Source organism: Elephantulus edwardii, unplaced genomic scaffold, assembly GCF_000299155.1.
Source record: "Elephantulus edwardii isolate Elephantulus edwardi_28Jun2011 unplaced genomic scaffold, EleEdw1.0 scaffold00074, whole genome shotgun sequence".
NCBI lineage: Eukaryota > Metazoa > Chordata > Mammalia > Macroscelidea > Macroscelididae > Elephantulus > Elephantulus edwardii.
The window spans coordinates 8,847,447-8,865,418 of record NW_006399824.1 but is presented as its reverse complement, the minus strand read 5'-3'; the positions used below and the strand labels follow the sequence as shown (position 1 = coordinate 8,865,418).

General features: G+C 33.5%; 1 protein-coding gene across 1 annotated transcript in view; it reads right to left on the bottom strand.

The window, feature by feature from the left end:
- Window positions 1-7,607: 7,607 nt before the first annotated feature.
- Window positions 7,608-17,972, bottom strand: part of CTNNA3 (catenin (cadherin-associated protein), alpha 3) — a 2,453,748-nt gene continuing 2,443,383 nt past the window's right edge. Inside the window, exon 18 of the mRNA XM_006889022.1 lies at window positions 7,608-8,195. Within this exon, the coding sequence (XP_006889084.1) occupies window positions 7,908-8,195 (288 nt within the window). The 3' untranslated portion in view covers window positions 7,608-7,907. The remainder of the gene's footprint in view (window positions 8,196-17,972) is intronic.

Here is a 17,972-nt window from a genome sequence, read left to right as displayed (position 1 = left end):
GATAACACTGTATGAATTGCCTGTCCTAGAATTCTTATCAAGTCAGCCAATGTAGGACATCATATTCAGTGAACTAGAGGACACATAATATTGATGGGCACCCTCAGTAAGCACACTGGCAGACTGGCCTCAAAATTAGCAGTTGTGAGCCTTAAATAAAACCAATTAATGTTTAATTCTATTTTGCATAAGAATGCCATAAATCCAAAACATCTTCACAGCAGCTATCTATCTATTACTTATCTATCTAATCTATCTATCTATCTATCTATCTATCTATCTATCTATCTATCTCTATCATCTATTATCTATCTATCTATCTATCTATCTATCTATCTATCTATCTATCTATTCAGATAGGAAAAAAAATGTGCTATCTACAGACATTTGAACCAATGATGTAACTGTTGAAAAGAGCAATTAAAATGTTTGAAGATATGACACAGACTTTTAAGACAAAAGAATCAAAGCTAAAAATAAATATCCTTGTTGAAAATGCTAAGGGAAGAAATTTTTAGAATTAGAACATATTTTATTAGAAATTAAAACATAAGGGACTACTATGCAAATGCTGTTAAATGTACTTTTGTATATGTTCCATTTGGAAGAAATGTTTTTCCCCCCAATACGCCTGTTACAAATCTGTGCATTTATCAAAGGAATAATCATAAGTGTTTTTCTTTCTTAAAATTGGGAACAAATATCATGATGACTATGACTTATTCCAAATAAACACATTTCCAGTTTGAGGAAACTTCTGTGGCTCCATCACAAGAAATACCAGTAATTCATTGAAACCCTCAAGCCAAGGTCTAAGATAGGGACATCTAACAAGCAACGTAAGCATTAGAATCTAGCCTTCAGTTGTCTGTGGAAAAAAAGATGAAGTGAAGAAAATAATGATAATTACTTGCAGTCAGAAAATACTGTCTGCATATTTATAAAGTTAAAGAAGAAAATATGCTTAGATCATTTTCTACTTGGAAAAAAAAGTAGCTTTTTATATTAACTATTGGCTCATGCTTCCCTGTGGACCATGAGCAGAAACACACAAAGACATAGTTCCAATAAAACAGGAAGGAAATGATCCCAGCTAATAGTTTTCACACATAAGCACTAAAAATGAGTGATCAGCACTTTCTATCCAAGTTTTATCTTCTATGATAATAAAATAAAATGACAGGGTTATAAACTTATTTCTGATCATATAGACAAGCATTCATGTATATTTGATATAATAAATTACATTATCAGAAGTGAGAATGTGAAGTAAATTAATTATATACTGCCCTGTTATTTGCTTTAAATGATCTAGAATATGGATAAATAATTATTAAATTTTCTCTATTCTTTTTTGCTCTTAAACCAGAAGCCAGCTAGCATTTGAAATATATATCACATTTTCGATTGACAAATTCAATCCCATTTCCCAGGCAGTCTGGATATGCACAATTTAAAATTCAGACTCTGAAGTGTAACAAACCCAATTTTAGAATCAAATGCTTATATAATGTATGCCTACATTTCCTCATCTATGGGTTGGTGTCAATAATATCTAAACCCCTAGGTTTTTGAGAAGATAAAATTAATCAGTAACATTTGACACAGAACTAGAACAAAGAGTTTTTTCCATAAGGGCAAAAAATATTTATGTGGTTATGTTGTGTATTCAAAGAACTTTTAGCAATGACTAGATTATTGTAGTTGCTCACTAAGTACCTTAAATAATTCCGAGATATAGTGCATAATTGTGTTATGGATTCAGATGGTAGAAAGAATCGCTATTCATACATATTGACTCAGCAGACCTAACAGTAGCCGGATGTCTTTGTTTTTAACCCTGAAGTGTCATTATTAAACCATCTTCAAAAATTGTTTAGTTCATCCTCCTCCCTCCAATGACTTCACTCAAACCACCAAACGCAAGTGTCTGCATCCTATGCTTAAATTCTTACTTAATAAAAAGCTACTTCATCCCTGTCCCAGAACCAAAAGCTATTTCTCTCTAGCAATAAATTTCATCTGCTTCTGAAGCTATCCTCCTTTGCTCCCTCTCCACCTGCTGGCACTTTCTCTCCCAGAATGCTTTTTCCTGTCTTTGTACCAAAAGTAAATGCGTGTCACAGTGGTTAAACTATTAGCTGCTAAATAAAAGGTCAATGGTTTGAATCCATCAGCTGCTCTGCTGAGAAACGTGAGGTGACCTTTTCCTATCTATATTTATAGTCTTGGACAGTTCCACATTAGTCTATAGTCATTGTGATAAGAATAATCTAAATGACAATGAGTTTTGGGGCTTTTTTACACTTATTCTCCTTTTCTCAAACTTGCTCATTTGAAAGGTAGCCCTGGAATTTTGCTCTCACAAAACAATGAGGATTATTACATTCCAGACTACAGCTATGGGTGATCTTCAACAAAGAGTGTACAGGGATTGCCTTCAGCTAACCCAACACATCCCTCATTACTTTCAAAGTGAGTGTTGTTAGGTTGGACTCCCATTGATGATGATGTTTTCTCAATTTTATTTTCTTCAGAAACATCCAGGAATGAATTGTATCTATGTCACTTTAAATATAAAAAGTTAGATAAATAGTGTTGCAATTTATTCTTCCTTATGCTTTAACATAGATTGAAACTAGCGAAATATTATATTTTTAAATGTATGTTCATTTCTCTTTTTAAGGTGTCTAAGATAGTGTAAACAGTTGGTTAGAGTGTCTAAAGATGTACATACTTGGCTTTTTTAACATCTACATTTGCTTTTCTAATTAAATTAAAAAAAAAAGACAAAAACGAAAATTCGACTACATGTAGGCACTTTATTATGTCTAGTTTGTTTATTTGGCTGTATTATATAATGCTAAGAGGGAGCTCTGGTGGCCTAGTGGTAGGAATCTGCGATGTAATCCAGAAGGTATGCGGTACCAATACACCTGTCAGCAGGAGAATAACGGGCAATCTACTCTCATGCTATTATTGTCTATGAAAACCCACTGGAGCATTAGCTATTGGTTGGTTCCAACTTGATGGCACACAACAAAATAATACTAACAACCTAATAATGGTACAGAAGGAAGTCCTGAAGAAAGAAATGTTGTAGAGTTGTCATCTGAATAAATAATTTATAAGTAAAAGCAATGTCTCATATTTTATATAACTTTATAAGAATTATTAATGATATAAACCCAGCCCATTACCTTTTAAATTGAATGTCCCTAAATTTAATGATCATATAAAACATATTTTGATTCTCCACAGAGAAAATCAACTGCCAGTTTTTAACTGAGCAGAAAGACAGATCATCTGAGCAAAAGACAGCTGACCAAGAAAGGATATATTTAGTTCAGTTTCAGTGTTGTGCCTGCTTTGCTGACCTAGAGAATTACTTACAATGATGCTGAAACAGGCCAGTGATTTTGCAATGAGTTCCCTAGAATATGGTCAACATCATTAGAATGTCTCAGATCTCATTCTGCTCCTCTACAGAATTCTGTAGTCATAGGGACCATAACCTCTAACATGGAATGTGCACTTGTCCCCAAAGAATAAGACGTGTTTTAGGAATATAAAAAAAAAACCCAAACAAAACAAAAACAAAGATAAGGGATAGTGCTATAGAACAGCATTAAAAATTTTAACTAAATTTACATGAAGTTCATGAGTCATTTTATATGTCTAAGGTAAACACTTTAAGAAATAGGATTTGGGAGAGAGATATTTTGAGTGTTTGGAATAAGAGAAAAGACATTATCTAGTGTAACTGACTTGCACATACTGGCCTGACTGCCTCACTCTAGCAGAAAACTATGAGCAGCTTAAAAAAAATACCACACTCAGGAGTAGGTCAAATAAGACCATCCTGAAAGTTGTAGGTGTAGGAAACCATTGAAGACACTTTCTCTGCTAGGAAAGACTGGTCATTCCAGCTATTCATTTTTGCATTGTAGGATATATTGTGAATGTGCCCACTCAAATTGGGAACTTAACAATATATTCACAGTTTTTAGTATCTTTCTATAATATAGATTGAAATATAGATTGACCTATCAAAAGGCTACTGTGTAAATAATGTTATGCTTTAAGAACGGCCTTTCTATCTAACTTGGGAGATACTGGAGAGCATTATGCTGCGTGAACTAACTAGGTCTCATAAGGACAAACACTGCATAAGACCATTATTGTAAAAATAAAAGGGTAACTAGTAAACCACGCTTGGAAGCTCAAGGGGGGAAGGAGTAAAAGTGGAAGTGTGAGGAGGGGTAGGGGCATAACTACAAGGCTGAACAGTTTGGTGGGTGGAGGAAGAAGGGGAAGGAAATGGGAAAGGTCTGAGTGAAAAGACTGGGTAATAATGGGCAAACTCCAATGGTGATTAATTGATTAATTTTATAAAAGATAATGCATGTGAATGATTTTATGAAACATAGTGTGAATGAAGAATAGTGTGAAACACACACTATTATAAACAATGAGTTTATATTTAATAAAATTATTATTTTTTTAAAAAAAGAATGACCTTTTTGATGTATCCTGGAGGCTGTTGCTTATCCTTTATTCAGAACTAATTTTATCAGGAATAAGTATGCTATGTAGATAATAGTAAATTTAGAGCATGCAAAGAGCTAAATGATACAAATGAAAAATATATTGTTTCCTATTGGATTTATATTTTGAATATGCACACAAAAAAGGGAATAATTAATAAATGTTTTGTTGTCGTTGTTGATTGCCATCGAATCAAGCACGACTCATAGAAACCCTGTGAACAAAAGACCAAAAGCCTTTCTGTAACTTTCATCGTTTCTCAAAGTTCATAGAGTTTCCAGAGGAATGTTAATAAAAAATAAGCTAAGAAATTGTCTCTGTTTCCCCTAGACATAGTGATCAAGCTGTATCTAGAAACTTCATTAGAAATTAAGAAATATTTTAATCTAATCATTTACATTTGTGGTAAATAAAATCAAGATGCATACATTCTCACTTTTCATGCTTAATGAAAATCTTCCAGTTTTTCTAAGCAGAAGAACCTAAAATGGACTCTGGATTTAGAGATATTTTTCAAGTTACGAGTCCTGTCGCATGTTTGTCAGTGACGCTTATGAGTTATCAGAGAACTCACTTTTAAGTAGTCTATTTTTATTTTAATATCTAATAACCTTTTAAGTAGTATAAATATTCTTCTACACAAGGTTTTTTCACCATGTAAATGAACAGAAATGAATTTGGTTATAATAGAAAGCTAGGCCCTAATTAGCAAGGCCAAGAAACTATAACAACAATCACCCATCTCTGTGCTGTGATGTCTGAAGACATGTTAATGGAATACAATCTATCATTATTACTAAGAAATTCCTAAAAGTTCCCATGGAGAAGAACTTAAATATGTCTATCTGTAGGAGTCATTTACTGATTATATTAATGTGCATATATTTCATAATACAAAACTCATTGCCGTCAAGTTGGAACTAACTCATTACTGACCCTCCAATAAATTTTATAGGAGATAAACCATTTTTCTTACTCAGGGATGCTAGTGAATTCAGACCATCAAAGAGGTGCTACTTTTGGATTAGCCCCGCAACTCCCTATGAACTATGCCACCAGCGATCTTGTTAATAATACAAAGATATGTTTATTTCTTTGGTGCTAATTTCTTATCTATAAGCATAAAATAAAAAAAATAGGCCAGTTCAATATTGGAAATGTCTACTTAGGTAGACAGCTGCCTTAGTTCTGTATATATTATGTCACATGTTTGAGGACCACAGCAAATCTCACTCCTGGGGCAGTCACCTAATAGAAATCATACTAGGCATATTTTTAACTGCAGTTGCTTGCTTTGAACAAGCTTAGAATTCTACCTGTGATAGAGAAGAGTCTTGCTCCTATTTGGAGTACGAAAGTAATTTTTGTTAGAGTCAGATGTTATTTGGTAATTGCATATTTTGAGTTACTTCTGTTCTTTTGGCATCCAAAATTATATTCTAAATCCTAGTCTCTGATGAAGGGTCCAATGGATATGACATTTCCTAAATGTGATTCTTATAATTCTTGAGTATGTGGTATTATGAACCAAGGAAGGAGATTTTCTAATATTTTAAAAATTTTTTCTTAAATTATAAAGGCATTCTTCTACCTGAAAAAAAAAGCAAATGCCATATATGGCATTATTTCAGTGAAAGAGATGTCCTATTTTGCCTTAATGGTCTAGTTAATTTTAGAAAATAGAATTGTCTGCACTTCCTAATTCCTTCTACACTATTTCTTTCTGAGGTAAGTGAAATCCCTCCAGAATGGTTATTGTGGATTAGTCCATTCTGAAAGTCAGGAGGCCCATATTACTTTTCTATCCTTTTATGAATCTAGTATTGGGATTAATAAAATGATTTGTTAAATATAAGAGTAAATTTTTTCTATAATAAGTAATAATCTATCAAACACATCCCTCTTGTATATTGTTTCCATTGTATTCCTATCATTTTGTTTAAGATCCCATCACAACATTGTCTACTTGAATTTATTTTTTATGTTCTATTCGTATCATTTTACCCAAGTTTTCCTCTAGAACTTAATTGACACTCTGTGTATGCACGTTACTGAATCAAACTAAGGTAACAAAATATTGAAGCAATTCATCAGGGCCATTGTGGGCAAATGTGAAACTGCAATTACAGTGTTGTCAATATAATTAAATAAAATTAAAAACATATATTAAAAATGCTATCAATAAGGTCTTATGTCTGAAAGAAAAAAGAAAACCTGAAAGTTACTTTTTTTAAGAAATTTAAGGAAGTCACAATACAAAAAGGACATTTTATCCAAGAAGCAGCAGCAGTGGACATGAGACTCTGAGGCTATTATGAAGTCAATTACGAACTGAACATGGTGGTTGGAGATATAAAATTACCCCAGTTAAGAGAATGTTATTATGATCGCTCCAGCTTCATTTACATTAACCCTACTACATAGTTTAATGATACAATTCACACAGAGTTTACTCAATGCAAAGGTTTTCAAACTGGGCTTTTCCTTTTAATTAAAATCCCAAGCTGATATAAATGGATTTTTAGTCACGCTGAACACCTTACACTTCTGTTATTACAACTTCTCTAGAATATAGTTTCTTGTCTCCACTTCTGAATTGAGTAACAGTTAACTCTTTCTTCATACCTGTATTCTAATGGGCCCTTTTGAACCCAGTATTCAGAGTGTAGGATTTCTGAATACAATGAAAATGCACATTTGTGGCATCCAAACTCATTGTAGTCTTTATAATGTTGCTAAACACTTTCTTGATAACCAAGACTTGACCTTTCAAAATCCAGCAAGTAACTTAATTATTCAAGATTGGTGGGTTTCCAATAGATCCTGACTTGATCATGAATACAATTCTCCAGATACTGATTTCCCCCCTATAATGGGAATCACAAATTTATTATTCCCTATATTGGAAACCATACACGGTCAAGTAAGGTGTAGAAAATTTGCATTAATAAATGGTAAATATTTTACAAAATGTCTTGTTTTCTTTGAAGACCAAGTCAAGATTCATGTCTGTGCTTTAATTCCATAATAAAAGAATGTGTACACCTGGATTTTTCATACTTGCATCTCCTATGTTAATTTAGTAAGTGATACAAGTTCTTCCCTGTGACAAGTAAGGCTGGTGCATTCAACCAGCATATAGTTATTTACTATTATGCACTTGCCATACTGACATGACTGACATGGCCCACGTGTAAGTTACTTTCATTGGTTCAGCCTAAAAAATGTTAAGCTATCTGTGGGTTAAATTTTAAACTTTAGTGAACTTAAAGTACTAAACAAGTGTTTAAAAAGGGCTGAAAAACTCAGTGCAGTTAGCCAGGGTTTTGTAATATAGGCATTAAAGAAGAAGAATATTTTTAGTAGAATTGTCTTCCTCTGAATTCACTCATGACTTGCACCGGGTGGATTTTTTTCTTTGCTGAGCCTCGTCTGACAGCTGCACAGGTTTCCTCTGGCTTCTCTCTTTTAATCAAGGGTTTTTTTGCAGGAGCCTTCATTCTCCACATGACTACTGGATGTCGGGGCCCAGTAGGACTCTGGATTCGAATGATCTTGGTTGAGGCAATATAAGACATTTTCACTGTTTGCACTACGGCATTCATTAAATTTTTGGCTGCTTGAATCAGGGAAGTGACACTGTCCAACTGTAGAAAGAAGGAAACAAATATTAGTTCAGATTGTTATAGAAGGTGTAACAAAGCACCTCAGAAATGACTTCATGTTAAACCACTTGATTTATAGATGATGATATCCATTCATCTATATGTCTTTTTTAATTGGGATGAAATAATATACAATACAACATACACTGATTTATCAATTTGTATATTTATAATTCAGTGATATGATGACATTCTCCAAACATTTATTCTAGCATTAACATAAACTCATTGTCCCATAAACAGAAAACTCCCTTTCACCTTGGTTAAACACCCATCAATTTGTATTTGCTCAGAGGCCCAAGGATAGAATAGTTAAACATCTGGCCACTAACCAAAGAGTAGGTGGTTCGAACTCTCCAGAGGAAAAAGATTAAACAGTTGACTTTCTTTAGAGTCTTCAAAACCTATGGAACAGTTCTAATTTGTTATATAATACTGAAATAAGTTAGAATAAAATCTGTTTAGTTTTAGTTTGTTATGTTTTTGATTGTTTTATATAAATGAGATAATAAAGCACCTGTCCTTTTGCAATTGACATATTTTATTCAATATAATACTTTAAAAGGTTTAATGATGTGCATACATCAGGACTTAATTTCTCTTTACAGGTGAGTAATATTTCATTGTGGGTTTATGTATGCCACAGTTTGCTTATCCATTCATCTGTTAGAGGAGTTCTTTCCACTTCTTTGCTATTGTGAAGAATAATATAGAATGTGCAATAAAAGAAAGAGTACAATGTATTCGTCACTGCTTTTAAATCTCTTGAGTATATACCTAAACCAGAATAGCTTGACTATGTAACACTCCTGTATTTAATGTTTTGAGTGGCTACCTAATTATTTTCCATAGCATCTACACTATTTTACATTCCTACCCTTAAAGGAGGATGAGGGTCTTTGCTTCTTCACAATTTCACCAAGCTGCTTTTTGTTGCCAATGTTCCTTGTTGTTGTTGTTGCTGTTGCTGTTGTTGTTGAGTGCCATAGATTTGAACAAAACTCATAGTGACCCTATGAACAAAACACCTGAAGCCTTTCTATAACTATTGTCATTTCTAAAAGTTCATAGAGTTTTCAGAAGCACATTGTTTAGGAAATGGATGCCACTCCTGTTTACCATTATTTATTTTATCATTGCCATTCTATTGAGAGTGAGATAGTATGCTATGCAATTATTGTTTGTATTCTCTGGTTGTCTAGTGGATAAAGAGTTTCATTGCTAACTCAAAGAAAAGTAGATTGGATCAACAGGTGCTCTGTGGGAGCAAACTGGACTACTGTGTGATTTAAAACCCCTATAGAACCACGGAGGTTTCCATTTGAGTCAGTTCTGACTCAATGACAATGAATTTATTGTTGTTATTAGGTGCCGTAAAGTCAAGTACGACACGTAACAACCCTAAGAAAAGCAGATTTGAACCATGTCGTATCCTATGAGAAGTTCACAATCTCTAACACACTTGAGCCCAATGCTGCAGTCACTGTGATAATCCATCACACTGAGTTTTCCTCTCCTCTGCCATCCATCCCACCACCTTCCAAGCATGATGTTCTTCTTCAAAGAATAGCTTCTTCTAGCAATAAACCCAAAGTTTACCAGATGAAGCTTCATCATCCTTGCTTCCAAGAAGTAATCTGATTTCACTTTCTCCAAGACATATCTGTTTGTTTGTTTTTTTCTTTTTTTGGCAGTCCATACGATACTCAGTACTTTCCTACAATACCAGAATTCAAAGGATCTTCCCCCCTTCTCTTATCCTTAATCATTATTCATAGCAGAATAGCAAGTGATTTAAAAAAAAAAACTACATCTGAATCAGGTGCATCTTATTCCTCAATCCTAATATTATTGTTCTTCAGTATTTTGGAGAGGTCCTTGACTGCAGACTTTCCCAGCACAATACATCTCCTGACCTTCTGACTGGTGGTACCCAGTGTATTTATTGCAGATCCAAGCAAGATGAAGTCATTGACAGTTACAGTCTTTTCTGCATTTATCAGATCAGTGGATGATTGATACACTGGTGAGAATAATTGTTTTCTTGATGCTGAGGTGCAATCCACATTAAAGGTACAATTCCTCTTCATCTTTAACAAGTAGGGCCGTGTCATTTTCATATTAAAAATTATTGATGATTCTTCTTCCAATTCTGATTTCACAGTTCCTCACAGAGTCCAGCGTCTTGCATCATTTTCTCAGCAGACAGATTGAATAGGGATGGAGAAAGGGTTCAGCCTTGACACATGCCTTTCTTAAATTTAAGCTTTAAAATTAAATGTGTTCCTGTGCATGTTCCCAGAAAAGCTTTTTGGTCAAGGAATAGATCTTGCATGAGCACAATTAAGTGTTCTGGGATTCCCAATTTTCTCAATGTTAACCATGATTTGTTATGATCTACACAGTCAAATGCCTTTGCATAGTCAATAAAGCACAATAGAGATTATTCTGGTATTGTCTCAGTCAGGATGCATCTGGCATTATTACTGATATCTCTGGTGCCATGACCTCTTCCGAATGCAACTTCACATTCTTGTAGTTTCCTGTCTGTGTGCTCCTCTAGATGTCTTTGAATGACCTTCAAAAGAATTTTGCTTGCATGTGATATTAATTATACTGTTCAATACTTTCCACATTCTGTTGGATCACATTTCTTGGGAATGAGAACATATATGAATCTCTTCTACTCAGCTGGTCAGGCAGCTATCCTCTAAAATCCTAGCACAGACTCATGAGCACATCTGTCATTTGAAACATGTCAATTGTTATCCTACTGATTTCTAGGGCTTTATTTTTATGTCAATACCTTCATTGTATTTTGGATGTCTTCCTGTCTTAACAGTGGTTCTTGGTCAAATGGTATTTCCTGAAATATTTAATTCTCAGCAATTTCTTTTTTTTTATCCTGAAGTACAATATTGTGAATGATAGGATATTATCCAAACATATTTGTTAATACAATTATTATTAAAATATACGCAGTCACTTCTAAAGCCAAAGAGGAGGAAATTGAAGACTTTGCTCAAGTTTTACACTATAAAATTTATCATACATGCAATCAAGATTGTTGTTGTTGTTGTTGTTATGTGCCGTTGAGTCGCCTGCGACTCATAGCGACCCTATGTACAACATAGAATTGTTGGAAACAATAAAGTAGGAAGGGTATTTTGCAAGTACAGGCATGGTGACCGAAATGAGGTTAGAAATAAAATGATTGAATTTTGTACCTTCATTGGTTTATTCATTGAAAATACGTTTTATAAAATATAAAAACAACAACTTTACACATAAACCTTACCAGATGGACAACATAGGAATCATATTGATTACATCTGTGGAAGACATTACTGGAGAAGCTTAGTATCAACAGTTAAAATGAGGTAGTGTAGACTGTGGAACAGACCATCAATTACTCATGTGCAAGTACAAATTGAAGCCGAAGAAAATTAAAACAAGTTCATGAAAACAAAAATATGATCTTGAGTACATCTCACCTAAATTTAGAAATTGTCTTAAGAATAAGTTTGAAGCAATGAACACCAATGATCCAAGACCAGATAAGTTGTGGTGTGACATCAATGATATCACCCATAATGTGAACAAAAGGTTATTACAAAGATAGAGGAGAAAGAAGAAACAAAATGAATGTCAGAAGAAACCATGAAAATTGCACTAGAACATAGAGAAACAAAATAAAAAAGAGGAGATACTGTAGTAAAACAGCTGGACAGATATCAAAAGGCAACTAGAGAGGATAAAGCAAACTACTATGACAGAATATGACCTAGAATTGACACATAAAAGGCAAGAACTCCATTGGCATTTCTTAAGCTGACACTACTGAAAAATAAATTCCATTCTCAAGTTGCAATACTGAAAGATAGGCAAAATCTGAATGATTCAGGAGGCATTAAAAGAAGATGGAGGGAACACCCAGAATCACTGAACCACAAAGAACTGAGAATGAGTTTAGTTGGGTTTTAATGGCTAAGAGGAAAATCTGGTAGGTTAAAAAATCAATAGCATCTTGTGCTGCCAATCTAAAATTCAAATCCACAGGCTTCTCTTTCCTCCTATGTGGTTTACAGACAAAACCCCGAGAATCAGCTATGAGTCATTTCTGACTTTTCAGAAGAGTGAATGACTAATAAAGGAAGTCTGGTAGTGTAGTACCTAATATATCAGCCTACTTACTGATAGGTCTGCAGTTCAAATCCACCATCTGTAAAGCAGGAGTAAGATTTGTGATCGTCCCCCTTTAAAGATTTACAGTATCAGAAATCTGATGGAAGGTCATTATGAAATGAAAGTAACTCCACAGCAATGAGTTAATGGGCAGTGAACAATTATTAACATACTCATTATTACCTTTTCATTAATCTCTTTGATTATGTCATTTTAAATTATGTGTCCATTTCTTGATTAAAAAGTTTTTGCTTATTTACTTATTTCTGTCTCTTCAGTATTATAGACATATATATTTTAACATTAGACACTTATAAGATATATTGTTCACAAAAATGCTCTCCTATTTTACAGATTGTCTTATCCTTTTTTAATAAGAATCCTTAGATAAACCAAAATATTTTCTTTTCTCTGCGGTTTTATGTATCTATTTTACCTTTGTTGCTCCTGCTTTTGTTGTCGCATCTGACAGCTCACTATTACACTGCATGTTTTCACTCCTGTGTTTGCTTCTAAGAATTCTATGACTGCGGTTTACACAAACCTTTGCTCCATTTTTAATTCATTTTTGTGTATTGTGTGAATTTTGAAATGTAATATAATCTTCAGTGGAAATGGAATTTTCTAAGCATCATTTTTTTTTAAAAATAACCTTCCAATTTTAATAGATTTAGCACCCTTGCTAATTAATAGTTGACAATACATGTATGGATTTACATACGGACTCTCAATTCTAGTTCATAGGTCTGCATGTCTATTATTACCAGGGCCAAGTTCATTTTATTGTAATGACTCTCCTTTCTAAGGATAACAGCAGCTCTTTTCTGTAAATGGCACTATGTCCTCAACAAATGCTATGTTATTTAAAAAAAATTAAAAAATGAAAAGAAACATACAGCCCAAGAGAAATACATTTGTATAAGCCACTGCATATGGGCATACTGCTCTCTCTCACAATTATATCCTCCACAATTCCAACTAAACAATTTTATTTTTAAACATAACACATTTACACTATCATTGAGTGTGCTATAATATAGCCAAAGATTAATATAAAGTAAATGTGAGTTTAAATACTTTGTAATTTTAGCAAATTATTTAAATAGTTAATACTTCTTCTATTATGATAAATAAAAGTGTTTCATGAAAGTAATTGACGAGCAGTTGAGTATTATTAAATATTAATTCCTTTCTTACTATGCAGATGGACAAGACTGCCTAATCATGAAAAAGTATTAATGAAATTACTTTAAAAAAACTGTTCTCACATGATTCTGTTATAAATTCTATATTCTGGGTTGTTCACAAAAACAAAAACAAAAAAAAACACAAATAAAAACCCCCAAAAAACAACAACAACAAAAAAACCACCAACAAAACCCAACTCAAAAAACCAAACCAAAAAAACAATCAACCAACCTCAAAAAAATAAGATGGTATTTCTAGAATCTTGCCACAAACCTTAAAGATAAAGCACGTTTATTCATTTTTATAAACCAGTGACTCTTCCATAATTTTCATCTGGCAGGTTGTCATCCATAGCCAACTTATACAGGAAGATATGCCTCCACTGTCACCTCTCTGTGATGTGCACTGTCAGATTTGAAACTGAAACACTGGTTCTATAGTTACTAAAACCCATCAGTAGCTGCCTGGACTTAGTATTTTACCTTTGCAGTTAAGGAATCTCCTCTCATAGACAGAATAAGTGAACACAGAAAAGAGGAAGCTGAGGTTATGTGCCTGGGTCTTTGGACTAGCTGCTTGTCTTCTAGGAAGAAAATTTAATTAGCTCCATTATATGTCAGGCTTAAAAAAAATCTCAAAAAGGTAACACAAAAAAAATGTAATGTGAAAGATAGCAGTACTTGGTAACTACACATTTTTAGGACTTTTAAATTAGTGAAGTTAGAAATATAAAACCTTTGAATATGATAAGAATAAAAATATTTCAAACACTAAACAGGATTTCATGCTCCTGTGTATTATGGAGGACACCCAGAACTTCTGAATATATACACAAATTTTAAAAACGTGGATATTAAACTAAGCAGAGGAGCAGTTTTCAAATTAAATTGTACTCTGCAGACAGACTACAAACTAAAGTCCTTCTATAATAACAAGCACAAATTATTAAAAATATATTGTGCATGTTAAAATATTGAATTAGTAAAGCCATTTTTACATGTACAAGTAGTTTTTTAAAATTATATATCTGCCTATAAATTTATTTATGTATCTATCTTAAAACCAAATGTATTGTCAAAACGAAATTAGACTGTAGAGCCCCTCCTTTGTGTTTCTGAAGTTATAATTCTTACATGAGGAGATGGCCTGTCTTTATCCCTTAAAGTAAAAGTTAGTAGAAATCTTCTATTTCCTCCTTTCTGGGTCTAGTTTGAATAATAGTGGTATTCACTGGACTTCATTGTATGTGTATGGATATTATCCTGTCACTCACCACATTGTATTTCCTGATGAGTCTAGAAATTACTTTTTTAATTATGAAAGCGACTCCATTTTCTCCTCACCCTTACATCCCTGGCATAGTAGATTATATGATCATCTGATTAAAAATGTCGCATACCAAGCCATCTCAATTTGCCAATACCTAGTATGTCAATATTTATACTTTCCACTTCTTTCTTAACAACGTCCAATTTTCCTACATTCATACCTCTCACATTACACGTTCCGATCACTAATGTCTTCTTATAGCATTTATGCATAAGAATAAAATTTATTACATTTGTTGAATATACCAGGGGCTGCTAGGAGAATTAACGGGTTTGTCCTCGCTAACAGGAGAGGGTGAAACTGAGCTTCTTTTGGGAGTCAAGAATTCTGAAGATTCAAACTGTATGCCTTCAGGATTGCAGCACAGCTTCTTCTGTGTATATGTGTGTGTGCGCACATGCATGTGTATGTGTTTGTGCGTGTGTATACACACATACATCTATGTAAATATATGATATGTATATATAAGTATTTGTGTGTATATGTGTGTGTCACACATACATCTATGTAAATATATGATATGTATATATAAGTATTTGTGTGTATATGTGTGTGTCTAACATACATCTATGTAAATATATGATATATATATATATTTAACTGGATTCCAAGTTTTGTCAACAATACAACACTGTAGGAAGAAAGCTTTTTAAGTGAAGATCTGTGGCAAGAAGTCAAAATAATACAAATAATACAGAGTACCTTTGGGAAAATATCCTTTCAAACATTCTGACAATATTGACCTTACTCTGAAGTGTTCCATACAAACATATTCTCGAAACTTGATACCATTTAGAATTTTATCAGGGACTTTAGCCTCCTTGTCCTGAATCATACCTTCTTTTTCCCTTTTGACCCTGTAATCTTTTCATATATAGATGACATTTTTTTCTCTTTCTTTCTTTTTTTTACTTTTTTCAAGTACCATGTGTAAACCTGCATTGTAGAGAGGAAGTCTAACTTAAATCCATGTCACAAAATAAAGAAACTTACCTGACATTTTTCCTTATTTAATCATAAAAGTCCTTCCCACAGTATTGTGGTTTCTTTTATTGTCTCCTGATAAATACTTTAAAATAATAACCCTAAATGGCAGGTTCAGATGATCAAAAAACCCCAAAAACAAAAACAGGAAAAAATTACCCTTGTACTAGAGAAGAAGACTCATTTTGCAAATGAATAGGACAATTGTTGAGTGAACAGTAATATTTCTGGAAGAAAATTTTAAAGAATATTTGTGGCTAAGAGGTAAAGGAACTAAGATACATAAGTCTCCTATTAGTAATCCAGAGTGCCATATAAACAATGTGCATAAACAAGTCTAGCAAGAGTAAGGGACATTTTTATAAAATCTTAATGCCACAGAATTATTTCAGAGACTAATCATGCACACATTAATGCTTATACACAGTTATGAATTCTCCTATGCAGGTCTACACTCATGATAAACCCCTGAAAGGAAATAGTCAATGTTTTATGTAACATAATGTATCTTTTTGTAGTTTCTGTAACTAACTGAATATATAAACGTTTTTGAACTTTTACATAAGAATTGTTCTGTTCAGTGAATCTGAGACATGAGCCTGAGAGCTGGGATTTGAGTAAAGTCCCCACACGTGCTCAATTGGCAAGACATTGTGCATGCACCCACAAGGAGTGTATCGGTATGCATGGTAGGCATCTACAGCCCTAGCACCTGCCCAATGTACCCTTGCAGTCTTCTATGCTCTGCCCTTCTCTACACTCAGCCAGTCTCTACACAGTGACTTTAGATCAAGGACATATCATCACCTCAGGAATGAAAAACTCTACAGCAATGTCACAAAAGAAGAAGGCTACCTCACAACTTACAGAAGCACAAAGTAAGATGTAACTCCCCAAAAGTGACAGAGTATCAATGGATTTCCTGAAGCCAGAAAGTCTGATAGAACTTTCAGACACAGAATTTGAAGGAGCAATTATTGAATATTTTCAATGGGTGAAAAGCAAACTTGAAGGATTAAAGAACACTGCGAACAAAATCTAGGAGGAGCTTAAAAAAAATCCAAAACAATGAAGATGAAACAAACAAGGCATTAGAGACACTGAAGAATCAAGTAACTGCAATCCAAAATATGAAGGCCAATGCTTCAGATGCTGTTAACATGATGGAGTGATACATGAACAAAGCTGAAGAGATGGAAAACAGAACCAGTGAAATAGAAGAAGGAATTGTCACCACTGATTTGCTAAGGCAGAAAGCAGAATCAAAAAAGAAGGAAAATAAGAAAACCTAAGCATAAGGTGGTACACCATCAGGAGAAATAACATGTGCATCATTGGAATCCCAGAACAGGAAGAAGCAGGTAAAGGCACTGAAAAGTTGTGGAAAATTACTAGAAGAAAATTCTGCAGGTATAATGAAGAATGAGAGACTATATATTCAAGAAGCTGAGCAAACACAATATAGAATAAACTCCAAAAGAAAAATATCAAAGCATATCATAGTCAGATTTGCCAGAACCAAAAATAAGGAGAGAATTCTGAAAGCAAGAGAGAAAAACAAAGAATAACCTATAAGAGAGAGCAGGTAAGATTAAGTGCCAATTTCTCAGCAGAAACCATGTAAGAAGACAGTGGAATGACATACATTGAACACTCAAAGAACACACTGTCAACCATGAAAAATGTACAAGTGAAATTGTCCATCAAATGTGAAGGAGAGATCAAGATATTCCCAGAAAAACAAAACCAGGATTCTGGAAAACCTGAGAGACTTCTTTCTAACAGAGGTTCCACAGAAAGCAGGATAGACCAAGTAACATGCAATAATGCCAAAAAGAACTCAACAAAATAATAGACATAAACCTTTCCTTTCAATAATACACTGAATGTGAATGGTTTAAAAGCACCACAGAAGAGAAAAAGAGTAGTAGATTCAATAAAAAAGCAAAACCAAAACCAACAAATCAAAACAAAACAAAAAACAACCCAACAAAATCCATCAATACGCTATCTACAAGAAATACACCTGAAGAGTAAAGATAAAGAAAGACTAAAAAGAAAGTGTGTGTGTGG